Consider the following 15,102-nt stretch of genomic DNA (forward strand, 5'->3'; position numbering starts at 1 on the left):
TTGTCATTGGCCTTACACTTCTGGGGTGCCTGCACTGCCCTCCTGCCCCGTCGCCACCCTCCTGTGCCCATGGGCCGGGCCTCAGCTCTGCTGGCAGGGCAGGGTGCGGCCGCACCCCTCTGCGGGGCACAGAGGGTGCCTGTGCCCCCACCTCTGTCCCTGTTTGGGTCAGGGGTGCCGGGGTCGCACCTCCATCCTTGTCGGGGGGTAGGTGCCCGTGTTCCCATGCCCATTCAGAGGTCAGGGGGTGCCCGTGTCCCCACATCCATCGGGGGTCAGGAGGTGCCCATGCCGTCTCCCTCCTCCTCAGGGGATCCTATGCCCCCCCCCGGTCCCATGAGGAGCAGGAGGTACCCGCGTCCCCATCCCCATTTCGGTGCTGGGGGGTTGAGTGAGGTGGGGTGCCCGTGCCGCCACCCCCGTCCCCATTAGGGACAGGGGCGCCTCCGCAGCCGCAGCCCCGGCCGTGCCGCGCTCCCCGCCCCGGCCCCCCCGGCCCCCCGGTGCCAGCGGGGCGCGGACAATGCCGCTTTAGTGGCACTTCAAAGGCGCAGCGCTGCCCGGGGCTGGCACGGCGACAGGCCCGCCGCACATGAAAGCTCCGTCCCTGCCGGGCTCCCACCTCGGCCGCTGCGCCTCCGCCCCACGGGGGACGGCGGGGACGGGGCGGGGGGAGACGAGGGGGCAGCGCTATTCCACCGCGGGGAGCGGTGCTCCCGCACGGATGCCCCCACTTGCACCGTGGGGGTCAACCACTCGGTGGACCGCGGGTGCCCCAAGGCCCGCGTGGGGTTCGTCCCCGGCCCCACCGTGCCCCCCCCCGCCCCGGCCCCGGCCCCGGCCCCGGTGCCAACCCCATTAACCTAATTGGCGAGGCGCTCGGCCGCTCCGGGCGGCGGCGGCAGTGGGACCCCGGGGCCCGGGCAGATCCCAGCCCCGCCGGCGGGGACGGGGGGAGGGAGGGACGGCGCCCCCGAGGGCCCCGATTGTCCGGTAATTGGCGCGGGCAGCCGAGCCCGGCCGGCACCGGCGGGGGGTGGGCGGGGAGCGGGCACCGGGGTGGGGTGGGGGGGGCAGTACCGGGGTTCCTGGGGGCAGCCTGGGGGTGGCGGGCTCGATATCGGGGTGTTGGACGCGGGGTGACTGCGGCCGTGGGGGGGTCGGGGTCATGTGGCGGTGCAGAGGTGCAGGGGCTGGTTTTGGGATGCCGGGGTGAGTCTGGGATGGGTGGGGTGCCAGCGCCGGGTACCAGGAGCGGGGAGACACTGGTTGGGGAGATCCGGGGTGTGGGGTGACTCTGGGGCTGGGTTGATCCTATGGAGATATCGAGGTGGGACACCTCTGGAGCTGGGGGGGCGACGGCGGGGGCACTATGGGGGTACATATGGGGCCGGGGGCCGTGATAAGGGTGGGAACGGCGGGGGTGGGACATTGTGAGCGGGGTCAACGAAGGGGCGGGGGCCTATATGGTTGGGCGTGGCCGGGGGCGGGGCGTACCGGCGGTTTCGGGGCGTGGCCTATCGGACGGGGCGGGTCCGGAGGCGTGGCAGACCCGGGGGCTCATGGGCGTGGTCAGATGGGGCGGAGCTGTGGGCGGGGCACGGCGGGTCGGGAGCGGGTCGGTGGGCGGGGCCGGTGGGGCCCGGGGCAGGGGCCGGGGCCGCGAGCGTTCCAGGGCCGGCGGGGGTCGTGCCGTGCCTGGCAATGGCGAGCTCAGAGCGGAGCGCGCTGCTCACGTACCGTCTGTGCGGCGGCTCGGGTGAGGAGGAGCGGGGCCGGGAGCGCGCCCGCGGCCGGGCCGCTGCCGCCGCCGCCGCCGCCCCCCGCAAGCTGCCCACCTTCCTGGGCGTCGTGGTGCCCACGCTGCTCTCCATGTTCAGCGTCGTCCTCTTCCTGCGCCTCGGTGAGTGCCGCTGCCTCCCCGGCCCCCCCCCCCCCCCGCCGGCAGCCGTCCGGAGGCCCCCGAGACTCACCAACCCTGCCCGACACCCCGAGGCAGGGCCCCGTGTCCTCCCGAGGCTCCCCTTGCCCGGACCCCCGGTAGTCTGCAGTCCCCGTGCTTCAACCCCGAGGACCCCAGTCTGGAGACCCAGTGTCTTCCCTTTGCCCTCCTAGTGCTCCCCCCCAGCCTCCCAGTCTGACGTCCCAGTGCTCCCCCCTGAACTCCCCCAGTCTGGGTCCCCAGTGTCCTCCCACTGTCCTCCCAGTGCCCGCTCCCGAGCTTCTCGCGCTGGACTCCCAGTGCTCCCCTCCAGTGCTCACCCTAGTGCCTCAGTCTGGCGCCCCATTGCCCTCTGCCGAGCCCCCCAGCCTGGAGACCCAGTGCTCTTTTAGTACCTCCTCAGATCTCCTCTAGGCTGGGGTCCCAATGCCGTATGTCCCCTCCTGACCCCTCCAGCCTGGGTGCCCCAGGGCTCCTGCTGTACCCACAGGATGGGAACCCAGTTAGGGATCTCAGTGCCCACAGTAAGGGACCCCAGTCTGAAGCCCTAGTGTTCCTGGGACAGGACCACTGTACCTTGCCAGAGCTTTCCCTAAGCGGGATCCCAGTGCCCTGTGTCACCCCATCCCCCCTGCTGGAGACTGGAGGCCCCACTGCTACCCAGGCATCCACCAGGACTGGGCTCCAGCACCCCAGTTCTCTCCCAGTTCCCACATGGTGTCCCCAGGGCAGGACTCCAGTGTCCCCCATCAGGCACCCAGCTGCCCCCCAGGCTCTGTGCTGTTCAGAGGGTACAGATTGCGTCCCAGACTGCTCCCTGTTTGGGTTATGAGTCTGTTATTGGGCAACCTGGGAGAACTAGGGGGGCAGGCTGGGCATGGACCAGAGTAGGTGTGACCCTCTGGCGGGCCCCGGTAGGGGGTGATGCCACAGACTGGCCCGGGGCAGGCAGAGGCCCAGGACAGGCAACATCTGCCATGGTCCGGGAACAGGGAAGGCTTTTCCTCTTTCACTTTCCGCCCATGGAGAGCCCAGGGCGGGAGTTGGCTGTGTGCCTGGGGGCCCAGTAGGCCCTGGAGGATCCTTGAGCCCCTTCTCCTGCCTGGGGGACCCCCCTGCCCCCCCCACCCCCTGTCCCAAGCTGGGCAGAGCTCTCCCCTGCCATCACTCACCGCCTTCCCATGCCCCTGCCTGGTGTCCTTGCACAGGCTCTGACCCGCCCAACCCCTACCCCACAGCGGGCACCAGGGGCCCCCTGCCTGCCCCGGTCCCCCTGCCCAGGGGTGCGTTACTCCAGGGGGACGCGGGGCTGAAAGGGAAGCACAGGGCAGAGGGGGAGGGGAGCTGCCAGGAAGAGGAACTGCCCCACTGTGGAGGGTCTGTAGCTCCCCCCAGCAGCCCCCCACTTCCCCCATGCCTCAAACATCCCCCAGATCTCCAGGGTGAGCAGTCCCTCCTGCTTACCCCCACACTGCTTTCAGGGCACCCCTTTATTTTCCCCTGCACCCCCCCCGCTCCTGCTTTGGGCACTTGGGTACCCTCCAGCCTTCCAGGGCTCACAGGGGGTGCCCCCAAGCCTAGCCTGTCTCCCCAAGGGCTCCGTGTGATGCCCGTTCCCCAGCACGCCCCTTGCTGCCTGCGGGCATGGCTGCGGCCTGGCTTGCGGCTGAGATAGGGCATCGCCCTGCAGCTGAGGGCAGCCTCTTCCTGCCCGCGGCGCCGCTGGACGGGCCCCTGGGCAGGGCCGCGGGGGCTCTGGGTGCCCTGTCCCCGGAGGTGGGGCTGGGGAGCCATGCCCTGGCTGACGGGACATCCTGGGGCTGCTTTTGCTTCCTGCTTTGCAGCAGGCAAGCAGGGCTACAACGCAAACACCGTGGGGAGCCCATCAACGTTTGGTGCCTGAGCTGGGGTGCAAGGCACCCCTTGCCTGCTGAGGGCGGCAGCAGGGCACGGGGGTCCCAGCGCCCCCCCCCCCCCCCCCCCCGAGTGCCCCAGGGCTGGGAGGGGAGCAAAGAACCTGCCCTGTTTGTTCGCTTTTTGGGTGTGCCTTTCTGAGCTCCCCAAGCCTGGGCCTGACCCTGGCATGGCAGGAGGATGGAGGTGCCCTGAGGTGTGGGGGGGCCCCAGGTGCTGCTGTGTGTGGGAGGTGGCATCTCCCCGGGGTGGGGACATCCTCATCCTGGCAGGGAAGGGGGTGACATGTCTGGAGGGAGCTGTGGGGGATGGGTGCAGCCTGTGTGCCTCGGTGAGGATGAGGTCTGGGAGTTGGCTGTGCCTGGGGATCCTGTCTGGGGGTGGTCTGTGCCCAGCTAATGGGCACACTGGCTTCTCCTCCATCCTTGGCAGGGTTCGTGGTGGGCCATGCCGGGTTGTACCAAGCCCTGGCCATGTTTGCGGTGGCATACTTCATCATTGGCATGACGGTGCTGTCTGTGTGTGCCATTGCCACCAATGGGGCGCTGGATGCTGGAGGAGCCTACTGTATCCTTTGCTGTGGGTGCTGCTGGGGAAAGGCATGTGGGCCAAAATTGGGTGACCACCCAGCAGCCTCCGGGTGCCACAGTGGGGCTGTGAAACCCATGGCCTGGGAGGGAGGGCTGGGGACACCCGATGGTGGTTTGGGCTGCTGGCATCTTCCCTTGACTTGAGAAAGATATGATCAGCCGTGCCCTGGGTCCAGAGTTCGGGGGCAGCATCGGGATCATGTTTTTCCTGGCCAATGTGTGTGGCAGTGCCCTCTACGTGCTGGGGCTGGTAGAGGCAGTGGTGGACAGCTTTGGGATCCCACCTGGTAAGTACCCTCATCTGTGGTGGCAGGGCACAGCAGATGTCCCTTACCCAAGTAGCCCTAGCACCGTGCCAGGCATGCGAAGCACCATGCCCAGCATAGCTGGCACGGCTTGCCCAGCTCTCTGGCCAGTGACCTGATGCTCGTCATGCCTGGTACGGTGCCAGTGGTGCTCAGCTCCCGGTGATGCCCTCTCTGAGTCCTGCTGATCCTGGCTTGTCTTTTTGTCCAGGGCAAAAAGTGGGTACAGGAGTCCACGTCCTGCCCCAGAGCTACTGGTACGAGCTGCTCTACGGCACTGTGCTGCTGGCCCTCTGCCTCCTTGTGTGCCTCGTGGGTGCCTCCATCTATGCCAAGGCCACCTTCCTCATATTCCTCATTGTTGCGGGTGTGCTGGGCACCATCCTCGTCAGCTTCTTTGCCACGCGGCCCATTGGGGTGCCCATCCACCTGCCCTACTTCAATGGCTCCGAGACAGAGAATGGCTCCTTCACCGGCTTCTCACTCACCACCCTGCGAGACAACCTGGGCGGTGAGGAGTGGCTCTCCCCACCCTGCCCACTGTACCCACCATGGCACCCGTGCTCTGGGGAGGGGTGACGCTGGCACTTCCACATCAGCAGGGGCTCGCCAGAGGGTGCGGGGAGCTTGCGGGCACAGAACAGGTGCCCTGGGGTGGTTTCTCCTGTGGTTTATGTATGGGGACATCGAGGAGAGGGTATGTGGTGGGGTTATGCTGCCCCAGACAGCCCATCACAGCCTGGGCCCATGTGTCCTGCAGGTGGCTATGCGGTGGACTACACCACTGGGCAGATGATGAGCTTCAGCTCTGTCTTTGCGGTGATGTTCAATGGTTGCACTGGCATCATGGCAGGCTCCAACATGTCAGGTATGGGCAGGGGGTGCTGGGCTGGGTGGCACCAGGAGCAGGAGCTGAGCTGAGGCTGGAGGAGAGCAGGGGGATACTGTGCCTGTGGACACTAATGCTGTTTGCTCCTGCCCACAGGGGACCTGAAGCGCCCGAGCTACTCCATCCCACGGGGCACCATCTCTGCTGTGCTCTTCACCTACCTTGTGTACAACCTGCTGGCTTTCCTCATGTGTGCTACCTGCAACAGGTACAGCTGCCTGTCCCCTTGCCGGGGCCATCATGCCAGGCCGTGCCCAGTGCCAGGGCATGCTGGCCCGAGCCAAGGCAGGTGCCAGTGTGTGTGTGTCCCTCTGCAGGACCCTCCTGCAGAAAGACTACGGCTTCCTGCGTGACATCAGTATCTTCCCACCCCTGGTCACCGTGGGCATCTATGCAGCCACCCTCTCTGCGGCCATGAGCAACCTCATCGGGGCATCCCGCATCCTTTATGCCCTGGCACGAGATGATCTCTTTGGTGAGTGCCAGGAGCATGCCAGCACCCCATCCAGCAGGTTGTCCTGCCAGGGACCAGTCCGGGCACCAGGGAACCCTCTTGCTGGTGTGGGGTGGTATTTTTTAGGTTGGCGTGTGCCCACTTGGGTCACTTGCATGTCCTGGTGTTTGCCTGCACCTCAGCATTCAGGGTGGGGACAGGACTCTTGGCTCGTGGCTGAGCCTGTTGGTGCCCACCCGGGTGTTACAGCCCAACCTCCCTGCTTTGCCTGCAGGCCGGGCACTGGCGCTGGCCAAGAAGACGTCTGCAAGCGGGAACCCTGTGATGGCGGTGATCCTCTCCTGGCTAGTGGTACAGGTGGGTTTGCAAGGGGCAGGGATTCATGCCGCTGTGGCATGTCCCAGCCTCAGTGGGGCTGGCTCTGGCACACACCTGCAGTGCCATCCCAGGGGGTGTGTTCATCCTGTGTCCATCCCACCCCCTGCTGTCTGCAGCTGGTGCTCTTCTCTGGGAAGCTCAACACCATTGCCGGGGTTGTGACGACCTTCTTCCTCCTGGTTTACGCCACTGTCAACCTGGCCTGTCTGGCACTGGAGTGGGCATCAGCCCCCAACTTCAGGTACCTGCTGGCACAAGGGAAGGAGGCTGTGCTCTGATGCTGGGCAGGCACCCATCTGTCCATCCATCTGTCTGCAGTTCCCCTGCCATACCTGTGCCTGCTGCCACTCCGAGGGTCAGAAATGCTGAGCACTCCTCTCCTGGGCATTAAGGGGGGCAAAGATACCCCCATACCTCAGGAGGGAGAAGGGGCCAGGCGCCCGCATGGCACTGGCTTGGCACAGTCCCTGTACCCTGGCACCAGTTTGCTGAGTGGGTACAGATAAATTCAGCACAACTGGGTACCACCCGCCCACTCCCCTTAGGCTTTCTAGAGGTAATTTATAGCCTATGCCCGCCCGGCATCCCCTGGGCAGCTTGCCAAGCAGTGATGGAGCCCACTTTCCATTAGCACTAATTAAACTAACTGGGAAGGGGGAGGGAGGGAGGGAAGGGGGATCCTGGGTGCGGGAAGGAGATCTTCCAGGAAGGATTGTGTGTGGCAGGCAGCCCCAGCCTGGGGCAGGGGGTGTGGGGTACCCTGGCAGAGGGCTGGCCTGGCAGAGCTGTGTGTAAATCTTGGGGGGCATGGCAGGGTGGCTGGGGGGAGCCTCATCACCCTCCTGGGTAATGCCTGCTGCCCCTTGTGCAGGGTGCTGTGCAGGGACAGTCCCTCAGGTGGGACAGAGGCAGTGCCCAAGCAGGGCTGGGTGGCACTGCCCAGGGGTCTCCCAGAGCACCCCATTGCCAAGGGAGAGCTGGCATCTGTGCCAGGCTGGAGCTTGCCCCCCCTGCAGCTGCTCCCTTGGCCGGGCACGGATAGGGCAGGATTGGTGCCTCAGAGGGAGGCTGCTGGTGTGGGTGGCAACAGTCCCCCCTCGCCCACCCCACATCTGGTGCCCCGCTCCACCACTGAGGTCTCCATCAAGCACAGCGGAAAAGGATTTTAATTACTTTTTAGGAAACACAACAATTAGAGAAAATAACAGCTTCTTGCTTCCCTGCGTCCGCCTCCCTGCGCCAGGCTGAGCGGGTGCCGTGGCCGCTGGCGCAGCCATGCACTGCCTGACACTACCTGGCCCCCCAGCCGTGCCAGGGCAGTGCCAGCCCTGTAACCCTCATTAACTCTGTTTGCCAGGGGTTGGCAGCAAGGGGCTGCCCAGTACCCTGGGAGGTACCATCTCCCTTCTGTGCCCTCTCCTGCAGGCATGTGGGGTGCCCGACATGCCCTGGGCTGGCACAACGGGGTTCACTGGGGGTGGCTGGTTGGCACCTTGGCACAGCCCCCCTTGCTGTGCTCACCTTGCAGCTGGCATGGGGGCCATGTGGTAACAGGTGTCACCTTCTCCCTGCTCCAGGCCCACCTTCCGGTACTTCACCTGGCACACATGCCTGCTGGGCATTGCGGGCTGCTGCGTCATGATGTTCCTCATCAGCCCTGTGTCAGCCTCAGCGAGCCTGGGCTTTCTCCTCCTCCTTCTCCTTGCTCTCCACTACCTCTCGCCCAGCAGCACCTGGGGCTACATCAGCCAGGCCCTAATCTTCCACCAGGTGAGCCCTGTTCTCCTCCGCTGTCCCTTCATGGAGTAGAGAGTTGGTGTCCCCATGGCAGCTCCATCCCAGGCCACATGTCCTTGGGGCTGGCATCCCTATGAGTGGTTTGTTGAAGGAGGGCTCCTCACCTACTACCCTCCCTTCCTCCAGGTGCGGAAGTACCTGCTGATGCTGGACGTGCGGAAGGACCACGTCAAGTTCTGGCGCCCACAGATGCTGCTAATGGTGCAGAACCCCCGGGGCAGCGCCCGCCTTATTGACTTTGTCAATGACCTCAAGAAGAGTGGCCTCTACGTCCTGGGCCACGTTGAGCTGCAGGACCTGGGTGAGGGTCTGCTCTGTCCCCGGTGCTGGTCACCTCTGCCCCTTGCTGCAGTGTGGGGGGCTCCTGGCTGGGTAGCAGGGGCATAGTGGGGAATGTCAGCACTTTGGGCACATCTGTGGCACCTTGGGCCTGCCATGGCGTGGGGAATGTAGGTGACTTGTCTGTCCCATGCCTCCTGTGCACACGTGTAGTTGTACATGTCCTGCATGCTTGCACATGCATGTGCTCAAATATTAGTCCCTACACGTGTGCATGGGGCTCCTGCATATGTCAGTGCTGGTGTGCACATGTGGCACGTGCCACCCAGGCCCTCTGGGCCCCCATGGAGCATGGTCCCATTGCAGGGGTCAACACCTGTGCACACCCAGCACATGCTTGGGCACGCACTCAGCGCAGCCTTGTGCACGTGTGTGTGCCTGTGTCCATCCTCACCTCATGCCTGTCACTGTGCATCCTTGTGCTTCAGGCGTGTTTGCACACGCGTGCTCCCTGGCACACGCTGCGGCCATCCCCATCCCTGCCCCAGCGGATGCGCAGGCTCTCCTTCCCCCCGCCGTTGCCGTGGTGACTAATGGTCTGAAATTGGGGAGGGGGGATGGGGCTGCCTGGGTATTTTTTATATATTTATGTATAATTTCATATTTCTGGTTGGAAGCACCTGCTTCCACCCTCCCCATCTCGTGAGTGCTGGGGTGGGCATTGGGGTTGGCACTGGTTTTGCAGGGGGGCTGCTGTGGGGACACCAGGGTGAGCCCCCCATATGGGGTACCTGACCCCCTGATGCTATTCTTGCTCCCTACTCAGACATGCTGCCCTCGGATCCACTGCAGCCCCAGCAGGACTCATGGCTGAGCTTGGTGGACAAACTGAACGTCAAGGCCTTTGTCAGCCTCACCCTCGCGCCCTCAGTGCGGCATGGCGTCCGGCAGCTCCTCTTCACCTCTGGCCTTGGTGAGTGGTGCCCAGGCTGGGCACGAGTGAGGGTCCACCCCACTGCACCTGTGAGGTGAGAAGTGCCAAGGGGTTTGGAGGCATCTGGGTGGGTGATGCCAAAGCCAGGCTGGGGCTTGGAGGCATCTGTTGGCAATGTTGAGGGACTTGAAGACACCTGGATGGGCAATGCCAAGGGGGTTGGAAGCACCTGGTGTGGGCAGCGCCAAAGCCAAGTTGAGTCTCGGAGGCATCTGGGTGCATGATGCTGGGGGGTCTGGAATCACCAGGGTGAGCAATGCAAAAGCATTGCCTGTTGGCACCTGCAGTGCCAGGAGGGCTGGTGGAGCCCTCCACCTCTGCTCAGCCAGGCTGGTGTGGTCTCTCCGGTAGGCGGGATGCGCCCCAACACCCTGGTACTGGGCTTCTACGATGACACAGCACCGCAGGACGGTCTGGCCCAGCACCCTGCCTTCACCAGCACCCGTGAGGAGGTCCCCCTGAGCTTCCCCCCGCTGCGGGCACCTGCCACCCCCAAGCTACTGTCAGCCCGGGAGTACGTGGGCATTGTGGCTGATGCCCTGAAGATGCTTCGCAATGTCCTGCTGGCCCGGCAGCTGGAGAGCCTGGACAAGGCCTGGGAGCTGCGGCGGGCTGCCAGCCCCCCACCCACCATCCACGTCTGGCCTGTCAACCTGCTGCGGCCTGACAGCGCCCGCTACGCCGACACTTGCAGCCTCTTCCTGCTGCAGATGGCCTGCGTCCTCAACATGGCGCGGGCCTGGCGCCGCGCCCGCCTGCGCCTCTTTCTCTGTGTGGAGGCGGGCGCCATGCCCCATGCCCAGGAGGAGAAGCTACGCCAGCTCCTCAAGGACTTGCGCATCCAGGCGCAGATCCAGCTGGTGCCGTGGGACGCTGTCACCCGGCTGCACTGGCAAACCCGACGGGGACCCCCAGGAGGGCCAGCACCTGCTGGGCCGGAGGAGGAGGAGGAGGAAGGGGCTGTGAACTTCCCGGCCAACACCACCCAAGTGTCGGATGAGTACGTCTGTGCTGCCAACAAACTCATCCTGGAGCAGAGCCCTGCGCCAGTTGTGCGCTTCCTCTACCTGCCGCGGCCGCCAGCTGACACCAGCCTCTATCTGCTCTACCTGCACCAGCTGGAGCTGCTCACCCGTGGGCTGGGTCCCACCGTGCTGGTGCATGGGGTGAGTGCCGTCACCAGCACCCAGCTCTAGGTCACCCCTGGGTCCCCCCGGCTCTCTGTGCCCTCCTTCGCCCAGTGCCTTTAGCAGTCCGAGCCTGGGGCTGTCCCCAGCCCCCGTGTCCTCACCCCAGCAGGCAGGGAGGGATCGGGGGCCAGGTGCAGGGGGCTGGTTTGTTTTTTTGGGATGTGTTTCTTGCAGAGGATTAAAGCTGCCTGGCAGGACCCGGGCATAGCCCTGGCACCAGCTGGGCAGCACGGTGCATTCATGGTGCCTTTTCTTTGGGGTAGCAGTGGGGGATAGTGGGGTTGCAGTGGGAGCTGAGCACCGGGAGCCCCAGTTGGCTGCTGGGAGCCCCTTGGTTGTACCCTGCAGCCCCCTTCCCTGTGCTTCCCCCCTCCCACCGCCCCCAGCTTCTCCTCCGCCAGCTTCTCCGGGCACCCAGCCAGCAGCAGGGATTGATTAAAGGCAGCCTCGACCTTGGTGCCCCGGCTCCCCGCCATCCTCCCTGCCTTTCATTAGGAAAAATTAAATGGGATGGGGTGGGGGAGGGGAGCCCGGACGCCTGGGTTCCCTGTGTGAGGCTGGGTGTGTGTGTGGGAGCAGCTGGGTGCTGGCCCTAATGCCTGGGGGCCACGGCACCCCAGATCTTGCTCAGCAACCCCAGTGGTGCTACATGGGGGCACTCAGATGCTTTAATCTGTAGGCCCCCCAATGGGGTTTGAGCCCCTGGTCCTTCCAGGCAGAAAGAAAATGATACGAGGGCAGGGGGGCTTCTCCTAGATACCTGGGTCCCCTGGCATTGCTCTGGGACCTGTCTCATGGGCCATCGCCATCTCCCCATAATGGCCTGCATGGGGGAGCTGGCATTGCCCCCTGGCCCCCACTTATTGATTAGAGGAGGGCAGGAAATTGGCTGGATGCTGGGTGATAAATCCATCAGGTGCCTGGCAGGCAGGCAGCGCACCCGGGCACTGCCTGATGGATCGCTTCCTATTAGCCCCAGCACAGGGGAGGCTGCTCTGGGCCAGGCTGGGCTCCAGTGGGAGGGACAAGTGTGGCACTGCTGCCTGCACCCACTCTCGCCAAGCCTGGCACGGCCACCTGGCAGCTCTGCTTGGCCGGAGGGTTGGAAAAAGGCAGGTATCTGGGTGCTTCTGGGGGGAAAAAATGGGGAGGGGCCCTTGCTCCCCACATTTTGCAGTGGGTTGTGCCCAGATCCTCACCCCAGTGTGTGGGCAGGGGGCTGGGGCTGGCGTTGCTCCCCACTGCAGGAGGTGGGTGCCCCACGGTGGGTGCTGCGCCGCCCCCAGGCTTTATTTACAAACAGGCATGAACTGGCACAGGGCAGCCGGGCACCAGCGGGACCCAGCGGCCTATAATGTTAATTATCACCACGTAATTAAAAGCCCATAAAAAGCCTCACACTTCATTAAATTAAAGCTTCCCTGCACCGTGCCGGCGGGCTCCAGCAGAGTTAACCTTGGCCGTGCCAGGCACCAGCTCGGTTGCAGCTGGGAACCCATGGCTGGGGCTGTACAGGACCTGAGGCCAGGGGCATACAGCTCACCCCAGTGTTGTAGGGGGGTGCAGCATTGCACATGCATAGGCGCCCCCCCCAACACCATTCATCACCCCTGGGCCATGTGTGTCTGGGCACACATGGAGAGTACACCCAGTGCATGCACAGTCGCACACACGGGGATGCTGTCTCAGTTGGAGATGCATACACGGCATCGCATGGATACGTATGCCTGTGCCACCCCTGCAGACGTGCCATGACATGCACTGGGATGCGGGCAGGGGGCTGACATGGGCGCACACGTACCTACCCAGATGTGCACATGCAGTGTGCACAGCTGCTGCAAAGGCAGCATCGCGTGCTGGCACAACAGCTCCAGCGCACAACGCCCACACAACACACACCTACACAAACAGCATTTCTTCCTCCTTCCTAACACAGACATGCAGACACGCACCCTCTGCCTTCTCCAGGCTCCCCCCCACAGCTGCTGCTACCTGGAGAGATGATGGGCTGTGAGGAGAGCACCCATCCGTGCGTGCCCCCTCTGTGCCTCAGTTTCTTGAAGGGCTGGCCTGTGCCAGGGGGAAGATGGGTGCATGGGGATTCCCCAAAACCCTCCTGGCAGCTGGGTGCCCTGGGTGAGGGGTACTTTGCCAAGGTCTGGGAGGGGCACAATGTCGGGGAAGGCATGAAGTTGGAGTGGGGGTGGGCCCAGCACACAAGGAGGGGCACATGTGCACGGAGGAGGGAGGAGTGTATGTGTTAAGAAGGGATATGTATGGACTAGGCGTGCGTGTGCGCACAGAAGGCAGGTGCTGTGCTGGAGGTGTATATAAGTGCACAAGGGGCATCTATATGTGCATGTGCATTGGGGTATATTTATACACACCCCTAGGTGTGATGCACTGATGTGCACACGGCTCAAGGTGCGGAGGGAGTGCACACACCTGTGAACACAGGCTGTGCAAACTGGTACATGCGTGTGCCCTGCACCCCTGGGCACTGCCACAGAGCAGGGCTGTGAGCTGGGGCCGGCCAGGGGGCTGTGGGGGGCAGGCGCTGGCGGGTGCCTGTGCCCTGGCCCTGCGGGGGTGGGCAGCCAACGGGGCCTTGGCTATTTCTTGGAAATTTCGCAGCATTCATTTCAGTGCAAATAAAAGCTGTCATTGCTGGAGAAATGATACTGATCGGGGTCTGAAAAGACAGCAAATTACCCGCCTGAAAATGCACCGCTGGAAAAAAATGCATATTAAACACACAAAAAGGCACTTTGCCATCAGCCGCGCTTCCCCCGCCGCTCCAGAATAACCACACTTTACATAATTCTCCCTCTCCACCTCCGAATTAATTTCGCAGACAGAGGCAGAGGCAACCCTATGACAATAGCGGAGGGGAGACGTGGTGGTGGCAGGGGGGAGTGGGACCGGGGCCTGCTGGGGAGGCGCCTGGCTCTGGGCTGGGGTGGGAGTGGGTAAAGGGGTGCTCAGGGTTGGGGTTGGGAGGCACCAAGGGGTTTGGGGGGACTGGAGTTTGGGAGGGTTGCGTCCAGGGGTGAGGTTTGTGGGTGCTGGATGGATGCACCCAGCTGTGGGGTGGAGTGCGCCTGTGTTTGTCTGGGAGCTGGGATGGGTCCCTTGGGGTGGGGTTTGTGGGGTGATGCCCATCCCAGCAGGCACATCTTGGGCCAAATATTTCCTACAAGAGACAAAACCTCATGCCCTGACACAGAGGTGAGCCTGCCATGTGCCTGCCGCTGAGCCTGGCACCCTCCCTGGGGGCAGGCAAGCCCTGGTGGGGTGAACATGCCCAGCGTGGTGGGGACCCCCATGCACTTCCCTGCCCCAGTCTCCCACTTGCAGTGCCAGGCATGTGGGTGCACCCAGAGGGCACTGTGAGGCCATGCTGCCCACCCGGGTTGACACCCCCAAACTAGCATCTGTCTAAGAAACCCCACCATGGAACCTGACCCACTGGGCATGAGCGCAGCATGCCCAGCACCCCAGCACTGCCGAGGGGGAGCAGCGGGTGCAGTGGAGGGGGTCCAGCAGCAATGGTAGGGCAGTTTAGCCAGCTGGGTGCTTGGTACCAAGAGGCTGGTGGAGGGGAGGGCGGGCAGTGCAGGTTGGCACTGCACTGCTTTGCATTTTCAATGACAGACCCATGCCGGGTGCTCGGGAGAGTGGAAAAATCTTATTTGTCACCTGCTGGTGGTGCACGGAGGCTCCCGCGCCGCAGCTAATCTCGGGGAAAATGAGGATGCCGGCGGGGTGGCCCGCAGGATGGGCAGGGCAGAGCATGGCTGGCAAGGCAGGTGCTGCCCCGGGCCCTGCTTGGGGTCGGAGCTATGGGCTGCAGGACAGGCAGGACCCCTTGGGCAGGACAGCCACTTGACTCCAGCACGAGCTCCACAGGTTGGCATTACCCACACATCCTCTCAGGGCATTTAGTGGAGATTTTTGGCGGGGAGACCGCACTTGGGAGTGGGTGCAGGCACTGCCTGACCCCCCTGTACCTACATACAGGCACTCGTCCTGTGCCCAATGTACCCTGGGTTCTTGAGATGCCAACACCTGCGGGACACCGCAACGCTCTGCGGCCGGCTCAGATTTATCCATTATTTTATATCCACACGCCTTTAATTTTTACAGCCCTGTTGAAGCAATACTCAGGGCTGTTAATAACACCGGTCCCCCCCACCCCCCGCCTCTCATGTGCATCCATCATGCTCCCACCAAGGTGCCAAGTGGGTCTCAGGGCTGGGTGAGTGCAGGCATGAGGAGGCTGGTGTAGTGGCACCCAGCCCTGTGCCCCCCCCGCTGGCGCCCCCCCCCCCCCAGTGACCAGCAGGGCTGAGCACCCCATGCCCACCCAC

At 64.0% G+C, this 15,102-nt stretch overlaps 1 protein-coding gene across 1 annotated transcript; it reads left to right on the forward strand.

Annotated features, from left to right (window-relative positions):
* Positions 1-1,626: 1,626 nt before the first annotated feature.
* SLC12A9 (solute carrier family 12 member 9) lies at positions 1,627-10,971 on the forward strand. Its single transcript, XM_064457479.1, has 13 exons — positions 1,627-1,903; positions 4,289-4,423; positions 4,596-4,733; positions 4,963-5,262; positions 5,512-5,619; positions 5,737-5,848; positions 5,958-6,115; positions 6,369-6,451; positions 6,589-6,713; positions 8,050-8,242; positions 8,396-8,570; positions 9,375-9,521; positions 9,894-10,971. The coding sequence occupies exons 1-13, from the start codon at positions 1,705-1,707 to the stop codon at positions 10,736-10,738; spliced, it is 2,718 nt and encodes a 905-aa protein (XP_064313549.1). The 5' UTR covers positions 1,627-1,704; the 3' UTR covers positions 10,739-10,971.
* The last annotated feature ends 4,131 nt before the right edge of the window (positions 10,972-15,102 follow it).

The sequence above is a fragment of the Phalacrocorax carbo genome, chromosome 7 (genome assembly GCF_963921805.1).
Source record: "Phalacrocorax carbo chromosome 7, bPhaCar2.1, whole genome shotgun sequence".
In the NCBI taxonomy this organism is placed as follows: domain Eukaryota; kingdom Metazoa; phylum Chordata; class Aves; order Suliformes; family Phalacrocoracidae; genus Phalacrocorax; species Phalacrocorax carbo.